The 14963-nt window shown below is 42.2% G+C and overlaps 1 protein-coding gene across 2 annotated transcripts in view; it reads left to right on the forward strand.

The window, feature by feature from the left end:
* The window catches only part of ADAMTS19 (ADAM metallopeptidase with thrombospondin type 1 motif 19), a 109905-nt gene that overhangs the window by 10056 nt on the left and 84886 nt on the right, over positions 1-14963 (forward strand). The window contains exons 3-4 of one of the 2 annotated variants that reach the window (XM_048503409.1): positions 12110-12275; positions 14202-14374. In XM_048503409.1, the coding sequence (XP_048359366.1) occupies positions 12110-12275; positions 14202-14374 (339 nt within the window). The remainder of the gene's footprint in view (positions 1-12109; positions 12276-14201; positions 14375-14963) is intronic. The other variant, XM_048503410.1, reaches the window with a different exon arrangement.

The raw sequence follows: 14963 nt of genomic DNA on the forward strand, positions 1-14963 counted from the left end.
AGATCCTGGACCACTAACAGGGGCATGTTCCATATGTCTTCCTGTGCAGTCCAGTGCATCAGGGAAACAAAGGCCATTACAGTTCCATAGCCAGACCTGAAACCAGGTTGGAAAAATTCAGTCTGTGTAATCTAAGAACACACACAGTTGTATAGCCACCACATGTCACCTTGCTCAAGAATGGTACATTTGAGACTGTATAATAGTTGCTCAGATCTCCTGATGCACAGCAGAGTAATAAAGGAGTGAATGAACCACTACCAGTTTCAAGGTAAAGAGGACCAGCTCCTCTCTTAAGGAGACATTTACTGTCTTTTAGACTCTGACAATCACCCCTTCCCCCCAGCTGCTTTCAGCAAATAGTAGGGAGAAGGGTGGCATATCTCTATCTTCCAAAAATTCTGTCCACATTCTCAAACTGAATAAACTGAAAAGTATTATACACAACTGGACAAGCCAACACTCTGGCATCATCTGGCCCTATCTGTGGCTATGTAGAGTAAAAAAATAGTATAGCAAGAAATTTTCAAAGTGTCAGGGTAACTGGTCAACATAGGCCACCAAGCAATCTACTTACTTCCTGTAAATTTAAACCACACAAGTAGGCCATGGAAAAGGGATTGTCCTCAGTTCTTCTACCTTCAGTGCACCTTCTTCCTGACCAGAACAAATTGCTACATGATGAGTGGGACAGACCCAAAGGTTGTCTTGAAGACCATGTCTTGTAGACCAAAGGTTGTCTTGGACATGAAATCCTAAGTCACTCTTAACAAGTCAGCCTCATCATGAATGTTGAGCCCCTAGGACATCCAGCCTATGGATCCTCAACACTACCCTGAAACCACTCCACCAGATCAGGGATGGACTCTGTTTGGCAGTGGGATGGGCAGAACACTGACAGAATCCCAGTTGTGTCTCTTGTTGTTTTAACAAGGTTATGCACTTTCAAAAATGGAAAGTTCTTGGGCAGGGCACCAGTTTAGATGGATGGAATCAAAGCAGACTATGGCTATACCTTCTTATCTCCCACTAGGTCCATGCTAATATATTACCTAGTAGTCAAAAGAGCATATCTGGGAGAAATTAACTCCTCCCTTTCTCCCATCCAGGTCTTGGTGATATGTGCCAGGTCAGCCCTTCTGGATTGCTGCTGCTTTTCATGTATCTAATCTGCCATTTAACATCTAGTTTTTACAGCCTAGAGAGAGTAGGAGAGATCTATCCAAGTATGTCAGGCTAGTAGAGAGTATACGGAGTTAACTGTTGAAGACAGCAAGATAAACCTAGGATGAATAGGAAATTGATTAAGAAAAAAAGACATGTGACCTAAAGACTTCCCAATTTTTCTTTGCTTCCTTCCAAAAGAAATAACAGTGATTGGACAGCATCTATTTCTTTCCTCAGGAAGTCTCATTGCTGCACAAAGTAGAATGGCTTCCCAAGAAGAAAAAAAATCCTTCAAAGTTATGTTGTGAATATTAACATTTTCATCTTTTTCTTTTTTACAAAGATAAAGGTCATTTATGAGACTGACAAAGATCCTAGTGTGTGTGGCTTCCTCACCTAAACTCTGTGGGTATCAGGTGAATGCTGGAGAAATGGTAGGGACATGATAAAAGAAAAGTCAGATCATCAACCCCTGTTCAATACCACGTGTGATTACTGTTGTGTGCCACTTGTAAGAATATCTCTGCAGTTGCATTTAACGCACGGTAAGCTTTATAAGTCAGAATTTAAGGAAAATAGAGAGAATGTTGCTCTGGATGAAAATCATTTAGACTTTGAAAAACCAATGCTTGCATAAATAGAGTCAATTATAGAAGTTGTTCAAAAGCCCAAAGCATCCAAGAGCTCTCCTTCATTCAGCCAAAGAGTGGCATCACTTGAGAAGTTTTAAAGTAAGAAAAACTGCTTATGTAACCAGCTCTGAATGTATACTACTAGTATTCTCTGTGAACTTGGTTAAAAACAGATGTGACACACAAATGTGTCACATTCACTTAAAAAAAACATTAAAAGTCGGAGAGAAAGGCTATGGTCAGAAGATGAAGAGCAGTGGGCGGGTACCTAAACATTTACCTGCTAGGTGTTTTTCACGTTTAAATTTCCTCCAAGTTGTTGGAAAAACAACTTGAAGGGAAACTTTGGAGATGAAAAATGGTTGTGAGAGCAAGAATGATTTTTTTTTGTCCATTCTTCTAAGCCATTCCTGACCCAGGGCCTAGCCTAACAAGACTTTTGGAAAATGTGACATCCCTAATGTAAATTCAGGCCAAATCCCTTTCATGTTTGGGTCTTCTGTTTTCTGCATGGCCTCCTGAAACTTAGCAGAGACCAGAGGCAGGCAGAAGCAAAAACTTCTGAATATCGCTTGTCTTGAAAACCCTATAGAGTCATCATAAGTCAGGTGTGACTTGATAGCAAAAAGAGAGAGTGAGAGCAGACAAATTGAGAGACAAATTAAAACAAAACACAAATCTGCTTAAATCTCTGACAAGTGAAACTTTTGTGTGTTAGACAAACCTCTGATCATAGAGTTGGGATCACTGGGGGAGTGGGGACTAGTAATTGTGAATTTCCTGCATTGTCCAGGGGAGTGGACTTGGTGACTCCTGAGGTACCTTCCAGCTTTACCTTTCTCTACCTGATTGGTGTCTTGTGTCAAATTTCTTTTGTGTGTATTTTGCCATCAAGACATAACTGGCTTATGATGACTCTGTAGTGTTTTCAAGGTAAGAGATGTTCAGGTGTTGGGTACCACTGGCTGCCTCAGCATTACACACTAGTATTCCTTGGAGATTTCCCATCCAAATACTTGTCAGGGTTGAGGCAAAGTGTGTGTGACTGGTCCAAGTTCACCCAGCAAGTTTCCATGGCTTCCTACTTCACAAGACTTGCATCAGTTCTCATAAGAACAAGGTGAAAGTGATTTGTGCTGCTCTTGAATATGTACAGCTGACATCAGTTGCATGCATTTCTGCATATTTGTCCTAATGTGGGACCACATCTTCCATGCATATCTGTGCCTGGACAGTTTTAAATTATAGCTCAGAATTGACCAACTTGGTTAGAATTCTGCAGTTTCTTATCTACTAGCACAAATAGTTTATGCTGTTTTAATGGAAGGGGAATGTCACCTCAGATCATGGGATGGACTGCTGCATACATTGCTCCCCAAATGGTGACAGCAGCCAATGTGGTAATTTTTTCAATGTTGATCTTGTTTTTCTCTTGTCCTTTCTTTAAGAACATAAGAGGCTGCTGGATCAGACCAGAGTCCATCTAGTCCAGCACTTTGCTACTCGCAGTGGCCCACCAGATTCCTTTGGGAGCTCGAATGCAGGATGTGAAAGCATAAATAAACAGAATAAAAACATAATGCAAAAGACAAAGAGAAAGGCGAAAAAAGAAAGAAAAAATGGATCTATATTGATTATTCAAACTAAAAATATCAATTACAATTTAAAATATAATAAAAAGGGGGAAAAACAAACTTAGTACATAAATTTGGCAACCTCTTCATATTAACATTCTTGTTAAAAAGATATACATTGATTCATGCACTGGTACATTAAAATATTAGTAAAACATAAACTTGATAATACTTTATGTGCTATAATTTTTAAGGTAAGACCCCCCCCCACACATACACACACACTCGCGCCCTAACGCGGAAACAGCTGGACGGATCACCCCCAAATTTGGACATGGCGTGGCTTCCCATTGTGGGCATGTTTTCGGATCTTCACCGGGCTCACAGGTCACATCGGAGTCTGGTAAAAGGCATGTTTCCCCAAACCCACAGTGGACCAATGAGGGGCCGCCGTGCCAGGGGGCCAGGGGGCATGGCTTAGCCACCTTCACCCCATATGTCCCTGCACGGCCTCTCCGGTCAACTGAGGCCAACTTACTGGCGGTCCCTGGCCCCTCAATGATGCGGCTGGCCTCCACGCGGGCCAGGGCCTTTACGGCTCTGGCCCCGGCCTGGTGGAACGCTCTTCCTCCAGCTGTCCGGGCCCTGCGGGACCTTGGCGAGTTCCGCAGGGCCTGTAAGACGGAGCTGTTCCGCCGGGCCTTTGGAGGAACTGGCCGCTGATGTGGTGCCCCCTTTCCTGTTTGGCCCTCGCCCGACCCAGACAACTAGGTCATTGTCATCCAACGAGGCCACCATGCCTCCCCTGGGGGGTGGGGAAGGAATTTTAAAATTAAGATGTTGGGCCCATTTATACTTTTACTCCTCTGATAATTGTTGTTAACTGTTGCTGCTTTTTAATGTTTTTACTTACCTTGTATTATTGCTTTTACCTGTTGTACACTGCCCAGAGCCCTTTGGGGATGGGGCGGTATAAAAGTTGCAAAAATAAAATAAAAATAAATAAATAAATAAAGTGAACCCGCTTGCCACTGGAATCCCCCAGAAACACACTGGGACAGGAAGGAGGAGCATTCCAAGCCAAGCCGTTTGGAAAAGCCGGTACGCCTCTCCCCTTCCTCCTCCCTTCCCTGCCTACCTCTCCACAGTGAGCCGCAGCGAAGCCACAGACTGATTTCCAAGGTCCGCCTAGAAAAGGAAGGGAGCGAGTGGCTGCGTCCTCCCGGAGGGGAACAACAGTTAAGTTAAATAGGGAGGTCCGCAGTCTCTCCCTTCCCTCATAGCTTCCCTGTGTGGACTGCCAGTGGCAACCCACTTGCGGGGTGGAGGGTTAGGTACAACCAAGCCGGCTCCTGTCGGGGAATGAGGAGGTACTCTCAGCCACACCAACGGCTCCAAAACTCACAGGGAGAGGAAGGAAGAGTGTTCCCACCCAAACGGTCCAACACGGCCATTACGCCTCTCCCCTTCCTCCTCCCTTCCTTTCAGACCTCACTGTCCTCAGCCACAGAGAAGCATGGCTGGGCCCGCTAGTAGATACATAATCTCAGAAAGGATTCTGAAACTTCAGGCTATTTTAAATTCACATACATTTGCATTAAAGAGTTTGTAGTGGCTTGTTAAAAAACATTGACCTTACTACTCTGTTTTTATTGTATCAGCAAATAAGCCTTAGCAACAATGATTCAATCAAAATAAAAACAAGGGTGTTGTGGGTTTTCCAGATTGTATGGCTGTGTTCCAGTAGTATTTTCTCCTGACATTTCCCCTGCATCTGTGACTGGCATCTTCAGTGGATCAGGTGTCAGAAAAGCAAGTGGAGTATATATACCTGTGAAACGTCCAGGGTGGGAGAAAGAACCATTTGCATTAGTTAAAAGTGTTAATGGTGCAGTTTGCAAGTGTAATTTGTATATGTTTACTCATTTTAGCATTTGTACGTAACACATTATGTTGCATGCTCAATTGGTAAGTGCATTTGTATAGCAGTTTGTCTGTGTATTTAGGTCCTCATTTACAGTCCATTTTATTGCTTCCTGCAGAGAGACATCCTGAGTCTGGGTGTCACTAAACATTGTCTTGATTCTAGTGTTTTTAAGTACTGGTAGTTAAATTTTGTACATTTTCATAGTTTCTTCCTTTCTTTTGAAATACAATCTTTATGATGGTGGCAACAAACTTTGCCATTCATAAAGTAATAATTTATACTAATGTGTCAGTAGTGTTACCAATCTGATCTTCCTGGTAAAGAAGATGTAATAGTCTTTAAAAACCTTCTATTCTAATCCACTGGGCTGCAAACAAGTGTCAGTTATAGTGTGTCTGGTAGACTGAGGTCAAGGCAGGTGGCAGACACAAGCAAAGCTATAGTCAGACAGACCAGAGTCAAGTCAGGCAGTAAGCAAAGGTGTAGTCCTGTGGTGGTGAACCTTTGGCACTCCAGATGTTATGGACTACAATTGGCCATGCTGGCAGGGGCTGACAGGCCACCACTGTACAAAGAGTTTCGTCAACATATGCAGGAAATCCAGGTAGGCTGAGAGCTGGGGCTCAGAGAAGCTGAAGACCAGGTATGTGGCCAGGGACGTAGGTATAGATTTTTTATGGGGGGGTTCAGGGGTGGGGCCACACCCCCACCTGCCCCAAGGGCATGGCCACGCCTCCCCAAGCCCTGCCCCCGGCCTAGTGCTTATAAAAGCAGCTCTCCAAGGCTGGGGACGGCAGACTCCCCCGCCCTGCCCCCCACCAACTGGGCTCCTAGCCGGCAGCTGGCAGTTCCTTCTGCCCTCCCCTCTGAGCAGAGGCATAGAGGGAAAATGGAGCCCAGTGCAAAATCTGAGTTTTGCGCCCCCCCCTCCCCGGCAGCTGCTGTGATGCTGGAATCCACCCCCAAACAGTATCACTTTCAATTGTGTTTAAACTAGAGAGCCCAAATTCTCCTTTTAAATCCACCTTAAGTTATGGACCTTCAAAAGTGTAGCCCCCGTCTCCTATTAGCTCCCATTGGAAACAATGGAGGAAGGGTCACCCCCTTTGGGAGTCCATAGCTTTGGACCCCCTGGACCAAACTTCACAAAACCTGGTTGGTATCAATAAGAGACTCTTCTGATGATACCTGCCAGGTTTGGTGAAGTTTGGTTCAGGATGTCCAAAGTTATGGACCCTCAAAGGTGTAGCCCCCATTCTATTAGCTCCCATTGGAAACAATGGAGGATGGGGTTACCCCCTTTGGGAGTCCATAACTTTAGGCCCCCTGGACCAAACCTCACCAAACTTGGGTAATATCATCAGAAGATTCCCCCAAACAATCCCTGAAAGTTTGGTGCTACTAGCCTAAACAATGTGCCCCCTGCAGACCAAAAACCGGAAAACACTAAAATGTTTTAAAAACCCACAAACGGGTGGGCGGAGTTTCGGACATGAATGGGGGTGTTTGAACCCGAGAACCCCCCCCTTACCTACGTCCTTGTATGTGGCGCTTCCTAGGGAAACAACTCATTGCACCCAAGGAGAGCCAAACCCAAGACAGAGCTTTTAAATACACATACCCCTGGCTAATAGCTTGTGGGTCCCAGAGACCTTAGTCATCCCTAGGGATACAGATATTGCTTGCTCTGCCATACTGTGCAATATGAGCGCTTCTCCCTTTACACTGTAGCTGCAGCCTGTCATTGCCTCCTTTGTGCTCCTGACTTGTTGTTCAGCTCATCTGAGATTCCTGATGACTCTCCCAGCTACAAGGTGTCAGGTACTGCCTCAGCTGGTGGGGAAGGCCTTGGAACTGGCTGTGCCTTGGGGAGGGCTGGGAATTGGCTCTGTTGCCTGCATCTCCTTGCAAGGAACCAGTTCTGGATCCATGATGTCTTCATGGTCTATGTCAGAGTTCTCATCGCCAGGGGACTGGCTCATAACAGCCTCAAATCTTGGGCACTGGAATGTGACATTGGACAAATCCTCAATGGACCGACAGTTCCAGGAGCAGACTGCAATTAGTGCAGTATTTAGGCGTGCCTTGAAAAAAGTCTCTTCTATACCTATAATCTTACTATGTCAATAAAGTAATGCCTAAAGAAGTTTGTATAGTTGTTAACTTCCTGTAAAGGAGAGTTGTTGTCAAGATTCCAGCTAATCTAACATCTGTTTGAGCACTGTGGTCTATCAATCTTTATTTTACTCAAAATTTAGCTGTATGCAAGCCAAAGGTTCTCAAGTAGTCTACTGAGAATTCAAGGATAGCCACTAACCTCAGTTCAAAACCACACCACCATCCCTTCATATGTCAAAGTCAGATACGTAGAAAAGATAATTCTCAGCCAGCAGTTAATGGATGGTTTACAAACCAAGGTTGTTATTGAGGGCAGAGATAATTCTACTCTGACCATAGCACAAGATGTTGAGGAAGGTGCAGGCAACAGAAGGTGGACAAATTTGTTTTGAGTAGTTCTAAAGATTAGAGATTTCCAAAGCTCCAAATAGCTGCTCCATATAGAAGTGGGGGGCAGTAATTTTATTCCAGACTTGGAGAAACCATGCAATATTTTCTATACTTATAAAATCTAAGCAGATTCTTAGAGATAGAGCAATTATAAATTAAGGATTCCTATTTTGGCTAGGGTGTGCAAAAAATTGGTAAAATTCAGATTTGGTTCTAATTAGACCCAAATTTGAATTTTACTGGCACCCACATTTTCCCCTGGGGCCCACATTTTCCCCTCTTACCTTGACTCTCCCACTTACCTTGACTCCAGGGCTACAATGTCCATCTCCATGCCCCATGAGGAGTGTGGAAGCCATAACGGTGATGGGTGCAGAGTTGCCTCCAAGCCCTATGTGGATCCTAATGTGGTGGCCTGCACAGAGCTGCACTGCAAACTTGTCTGGGTGTGCAGCTCTGTACTGTCCAACATTTCCAAAACCCACGTGGAGGCCAGAAGTGATGGGAGTCTGTGCAGAGCTGCATGCCAGGTCCAGCTGGGCGGAGCCCGGTGTTCAGCTCTGTGCCACCTACTACCTACAAGCCCTCCATGGAGCCTTCCATCAGAGGGTCCTCTCTCCCCTCTTCAGGTTGCTAAAAGAATCAGTGTGGGTTTCTAAAATAGATTCTAAAAGAGCTGTATTACATTAAGCCAGTGTAGTGGAGTAGTGGTTATGAGTGTTCGACTAGTTTCTGGGAGACCCCGGTTGAAATTGCCACTTGTGCCATGGAAGCTGGCTGGGTAACCTTGGGCCAGTCAGGCTAACCTATCTCACAGGGTTATTGTGAGGATAAAATAGAGGACAGAATAATGAGATGTAAGCCTCTTTGGGACCCCACTGGGGAGAAAGGTGGGGTACAAATTAAGTCAATAGTAATAATAAAATAATGTACTAGAATACAAACACGAAGCAGTGCTAGCTATAACCTCTGGAGAATATCTCCCATTCTCGTTGCCCTTTCTTGGGTGGCCTTACTGAGGCTTACTCTCCTAGGACTAGAGGCTTTCTCTTATTAGAACCAATGACATTTTCAGGAGTTACTATTCAATCCTTGCTACTAAAACTCCTCACTAATAATAGTCCCAGTTATATATCAGAGACTTTCTGGCCTCACCACTGCCCCATTTGATGTTGAGGCTTAGCACATTAGAGGCAAAAACAGAATCTTCTACCACAGAAAAGATACCACTAGGTAATACTTCACTGCCTCTGTTCCTTGGTCATACATTATACTAAAAATGCCCCTCTGCTCTTTTATTGTAGCTGTGGAGTTGATTACCCTTTCCAGCAAATATGCTTATATTATTTCAGCATCAGAGTGATTTCCCATTCATAACCACTATTGTGTATGTTAAGCTAGAACAAACTAGGTAACAGTTGCTGAGGCAGTAACTCCCCATTCTTCACTACTAAATTAAGGCATGCTTGTATAAAAATTGTAGATCTACCTGCGGTGGCAGCTTATATATAACGTACTATAAACAGTGAGAAGGGATACATTGTATTACAGGCACTAACTAGGTTGCCTGTATATATTTACCTTTTGATGAAGAGTGTTATTTTTAGATATTTTGAAACCATTTACAGAAACTTATGTGTAGATATGCTACCACTGTTACATTGTTGTCTTTGTGTATATCCTTAAGTTCTTTGCCTCTGTTTTTTTCTGTTCTTTTCTGAAGTAAATATAAAAAAAGACAACATGTAAGAAATCACTTGAACACACCCTGTTCCTTTTCATTGATATGTCAGATGCAATTTGTTTCAAGGTCATGAGACAGCTTAAACTGAGTATCTGATGCTACTGGGTGATTTTTATCATGGCTTCCTATGGGATTGAACCAAGTCTCCCATGGATGAACCCATAATTGTCCAGAGAACTATGAGAGTTGGAACAATAGTTTGTTTAATATCAGGAAAATTGATCTCTTCAGGATTAGATCCAAAGTTCTTTCACTGGTGAATCAGCATTTAACTCTAGCAGAATGACACACGTTGATAAAGGAATAGAGGCACTTCCATGGTTTAAACTGGTTGACAAATGAAAAGTTGGTATTTAGTCTACCTTTTCAGATCATAGATTTTTAAAAATAAAACAGTGTACACTCAGAGTCCTTGGAAGTTTATGTTAATGTTAATGGATGAATACTGTGTCAAATATTTTTGTTTCCTGCATTCAGAATTTTTTTTGTACCTACAGTTTCTATGTAATATATTAGTGAAGTGTACTGTCACTAAAGCATGGCATTATTACTTTTCTGTCACAAGCACATGAACTTGAATAACTGATGCATTCATAGACTTCCTTCTGTACTTTCAGCTGAAAAAGCACATCTGTTGTATTTCAAACAGTATGATATAAATCTGTGTTTTCCCACACAGAGATTTTTTCCATGCAGGATGAAAAGTAACATTTGAACTGCCCTTAGTTCCTTTCTATACAAACTATTTTATTCAAGATTTGTCTTTTTAAAAAATATATATGATAATGTGTATTATACAACTAATGTAGTTTGGTATGTAGATATTTAAGTGACATCTTGACTATTCCTAAGCATTTTTTAAAATGTTACAGATATTTCAATATGCTTCTGCTACTGCCTTGCAGCTACCCACCAAGACAGATTAAGTCAAAGTAAATGAAATTTGTTTCAGTATTTTGAAATAAAGGGGCTGATAAAACAAAATGGTCATCTTTCCTGAAACAGATAGGGATTGTTGTCTTACATCTGGGTTGCTTATGGTTTACAGTGGGCGTTTTCGCACACACTTTTTATTCCAGAATAAAAGCGAACCGCATTGATTCCTTACCTTTTTAATGTAGTTTTCACACTCGCATGGTGCATCTGCCACACATGGTCTGGTAGCCACACACATCTTCCGCTTGCCTCGCAATCCCCTGGTTTTTGCATCCCTCAGGAAATGCATGCACAAACGACGAATCTGACCATTGGCTGGCTACAGTCCTGGGGCAGTCCGGGTGGGGCCTAAATCGCGGTTACCCCTGTGGAGGCTGGTGGGCTGAGAGAGCTCCGAGAAGCTGTGACTAGCCCAAGGCCACCCAGCTGGCATGTGTGGGAGTGCCCAGGCTAATCTGAATTCCCCAGATAAGCCTCCATAGCTCAGGCGGGCAGAGCTGGGAATCAAACCCGGTTTCTCCAGATTAGATACATCGCAATTTCCTGGAACCCCCTACGCCACCTGGCCGGGGTGTTTTCTCAGTGGTCTCTCTCTCCATCCGAGAAGGTACAGGAATACCTTTGTTCCATTTCCTCCCAGGGAGTGACTTCCTTCGGCACTGGATCCTTGAGAAAGAGAGGGGGATGAAAACAGTGGAATGCCCTCTTCTCTACCCTACTTTAGCAGGATGAGAAGGAAAACGGGGGGGAAAACCCACACGCATCCCACCCCACCCCCAAAGGAGGTCTGCAGGCAAATAAGGCACCCGCTGCGCATGACAGCACAAGAGAATATTCTCTGCTCCTCTCAAAGATGCAAGCCGGGCCTCTTTCCAGCCCTCCTTGAAAATCCGCATCCTTTAAGCAACATCTCCTAGGCTCCACCAAAGCAAGCAGGCTTCTTTCAGCCTCCATTCAGTCTCCGGACAATGGGAGGGACAAAGAGAAGAGCAGAAAGGGGTGGCGGTTTTTTAAGCACCCTTCAAGAGGCCATCTGTGGGTCGAGCTACAAGGCATACACGACCGAACGGGATGAGGGGGGGGAAGTCGAGTGAGACGCAAAAGGAACAAAGGAATGTGCGCGCGCAGCCAGAACGCCCAGTCGCACTCCCATTGGATGGATCAAATCTCGTCACATGGTGGGCGTAAACCCTTGCTGCCGCTTGATCCACTTTCGCTCCACTTTTGTTTCGCAACTAGGCACCAAATTGTGGGGGGGAAACTGCGTTTTCCAAGAAAGTTGCACAAGTATCGAGCGACAGGAAAAATGCGGAACAACGGCTGGAATGTGGCACAGAAAGGGAGTCGGAACACATTTCGGCTTAAGTGTGTGCAAACAAATGTGTGATACGGCAACGACCTCACATGCCAGATCTGCAACAAACTGTGTGTGCGAAAACGCCCAGTGTTGAGTTGTTAAAGTGACAGGAAGGACATTCTGTGAGCATTTAATTGCGGTTTAAGCAAGTCTTCAAAACACAGATTTTAATATTAAGAAGTAATTTTAAAATAATTTTCTATGTTGCATGATAGATCATTTTTAAAAACATAGCATATCTGTTCATGTTGTTTTCTTCTGCAGATGGGATTTTTGCAGATAAACGAGGACTTCATATTTATTGAACCACTCAATCATACTTTAGCTGTGACAGGTCATGCACACCGTGTATACAGACGTAAAAGGTCCACACATGAAAGAGAAATTGAAAAGCCAACTTCTCACAGTCAGTACTGTGCTATTCTTACTGGTAATGTAAAATCTGCTAATGTATTTTAAATCAGTAGGTATTTTTTATTAGAACAAAGTTAGTTTTTTCATAATCTCAGATAACTGTTTTTGTTCTGAGTCGTCTTACTTAAAATGACAAGCACCTTAATTCTATGTAAGTTAATTTTATTCGTTTTGGTTGATGAGACTGTTGACTTAAACACACTTTAAAATAATGTTTCACAATGGGACTTACTTCTAGGTGCCAGATATTAAGAACCTCTGTCCCGGTTTAAAAATAATGGCCAAATACTTCTTTGCTTGCAAATAAACTTAGTTACAGTAAATGTGTTCTTCATCATTTTCTGAATGGGCCAAGATCAAAGTCTTCAGGTATATATCTTATGCACATTAGGTGTGCTACGGTCTTCTGTTCAACATACAGAAGACTGGCTGTGTGGACCATGATCAGGTGTATTCTACATATATAACTTATTGGTTTCCACGAGAATCTCTGACGCTAAACATAAATCCTAAAGCACCTACTAAAAATAAACATAACTGAAAATAGTGGGGCTTATTTCTGAGAAGGCAGAGGATGTTGCTGTAAAGATCCTTTTTCTTCTCTTGGATTTACAGAAATAGCAGGTAAGGCCATATTCTCCTGTCTATGACACCCCAGAGTAAACAATTAATTTTTATACCCATTTATTCTTTTACCAAAAGCGAATAATGTTGCTTCATTTTTCAATGTGTTTAAGTCCCAGTAATGTGGAATACTGAAGTAACATATTTGAGGAGGTTTCATTATTGTTTTTAAAGCTTCTCAGAAACAGAACCTTACTTGTTTTCTCTCATCTGTGTGGTCTGTGTTGTACTTACTCTGTACGCAGTGGTTGCACTTGAGGAGGCTCTTCAGTTTTCAAGGATTCCTACTGAGAGACCAAAAGGAAGCAATTTTAAAAGAGAATGTTGCTGGAACCAGTAATCTCTTGAAATGGAAGAAGCCTATTAAATGTGACAGTTGTATACATAATAGTCTTTTTGTTGTAAAGGAAACATTACAAAAACTATGAAATTCCAAATATACCAATATTAAAAGAATTTCAGAGCTGATAGAGTGAAAGTACTTTTTTAACATTTTGTCACACTTTTAGAAAGGTTTAACCTGTTTGATTTTTGATTTAATATTCCTTTTACCCCTTCTGAACAACTGTGTAACAATGTGAATATGTATAAATGTTTCAGTGAGGTTTCTAAGAAACAAAACATCCCATTAATAGCATTTTATAACTGACGGAAAAGTGAAGATGAATTTGAAATTTATTTTCTGCCCAATTGGGAATTCAAGTTAGATTCTGTGTAAACCCACTTCTAAATTCTAACATGGAAAACAGCCTCCCAGTTTTCTGCATGTGTGTATGTATGTGTTTTAAATACCATACCCACATTAGACAACCTCTGTGAGGAACTGTGACTCAACTAGCTTCCTGGTGCATGTTTCTTTGGAAAATTCATGATGAAAAGGAGTTGTAGTTTACCTAATATTTTATAGCTGGAGAAAGCATGTACATATCAGATCTTTAATATATGCTTCAACGTTGAACATTTAGTGGCTGTGAGCTAACCTTCATGTAGCATTAGTCTTAAAAAAGAGGAGTCAACTAGAGAGCACCCTTGCAAATTTAGAAGTAAACAGAAGAAATAGATACCAAGACTGGTGGATTACCTGTAGGGCAAAGTTGATCATGGCTTTTCTTTAAAAGACATATTGACTAGAATGAGCCAATGTTTCAAATATACAATCAAATTGAATCAGGTGGTTTAGCATTAGATTTATTCACATTGTATACTCTTTTAAAATATTTCAATCATATTCAATAACAAAATATTCAAAATAACATAAGCAACATCTATTTGATAAAAATTAATAAAGTATACAATTGGTGTTGAATTTTTCTTGCAGAGAACAGAAAATCCAAGGATCAAAAAAAGGCAGAAGGTCGACGAGGAAAAAGATATTCCTATAAATTACCTCAAGAATTTAATGTGGAGACTGTGGTAATTGCGGATCCAGCTATGGTTTCTTATCACGGAGCAGATGCAGCCAGAAGATTTATTCTAACAATTCTAAATATGGTAGGAAACTTTGGAACTTTCCAGAGAGAAAAGATAAAATGATGTTTTACTATGAAAACTGATGTTTCATAGTATGATGGTAGATTATGACCAAATTCTGTGATCTATTAGAAATAGATGGTCATCCAAAGACAGGGATAGGTTGATGGTATTAGCTCCATAACCCAAGCAATACTAGCCATTCTCTGAGTCAGGAGGACATCATGCTTGGGTGATTTCTGTCCTTTTGCTGAGGGAGGCAGGAATAACTTTTTTCACTTTCTGGCTCCTTCAGTGGGAGTCACCCTGTGTTCAGCTCTTTTCCTGCCTCAGACGGGGAGAGCAACTTCAGGTGTAGGCTCTTCAGCTATTCCTGTATTTTCTACTTCTACTCAAGCTTTGTTTCTTCTCTTTGCCTTTCTTCTTATCTAACTTCTAGTGGGAGTTAGAAGTTAGGAGAGCTACAGAGAGGGAATTGCTTACCAGCAATCTCAGGAAGAGACTGGCATCTTTTTCCTGCCAAAAATACTGATGGCAGGAAACAACTCTGGAAACAGCTTTGTTTCAGAATTGAAGCTGGAAAGCCTTCTGATGGTCATTTCAGTACAGC

The sequence above is a fragment of the Sphaerodactylus townsendi genome, linkage group LG07 (genome assembly GCF_021028975.2).
Source record: "Sphaerodactylus townsendi isolate TG3544 linkage group LG07, MPM_Stown_v2.3, whole genome shotgun sequence".
Lineage (NCBI taxonomy): Eukaryota > Metazoa > Chordata > Lepidosauria > Squamata > Sphaerodactylidae > Sphaerodactylus > Sphaerodactylus townsendi.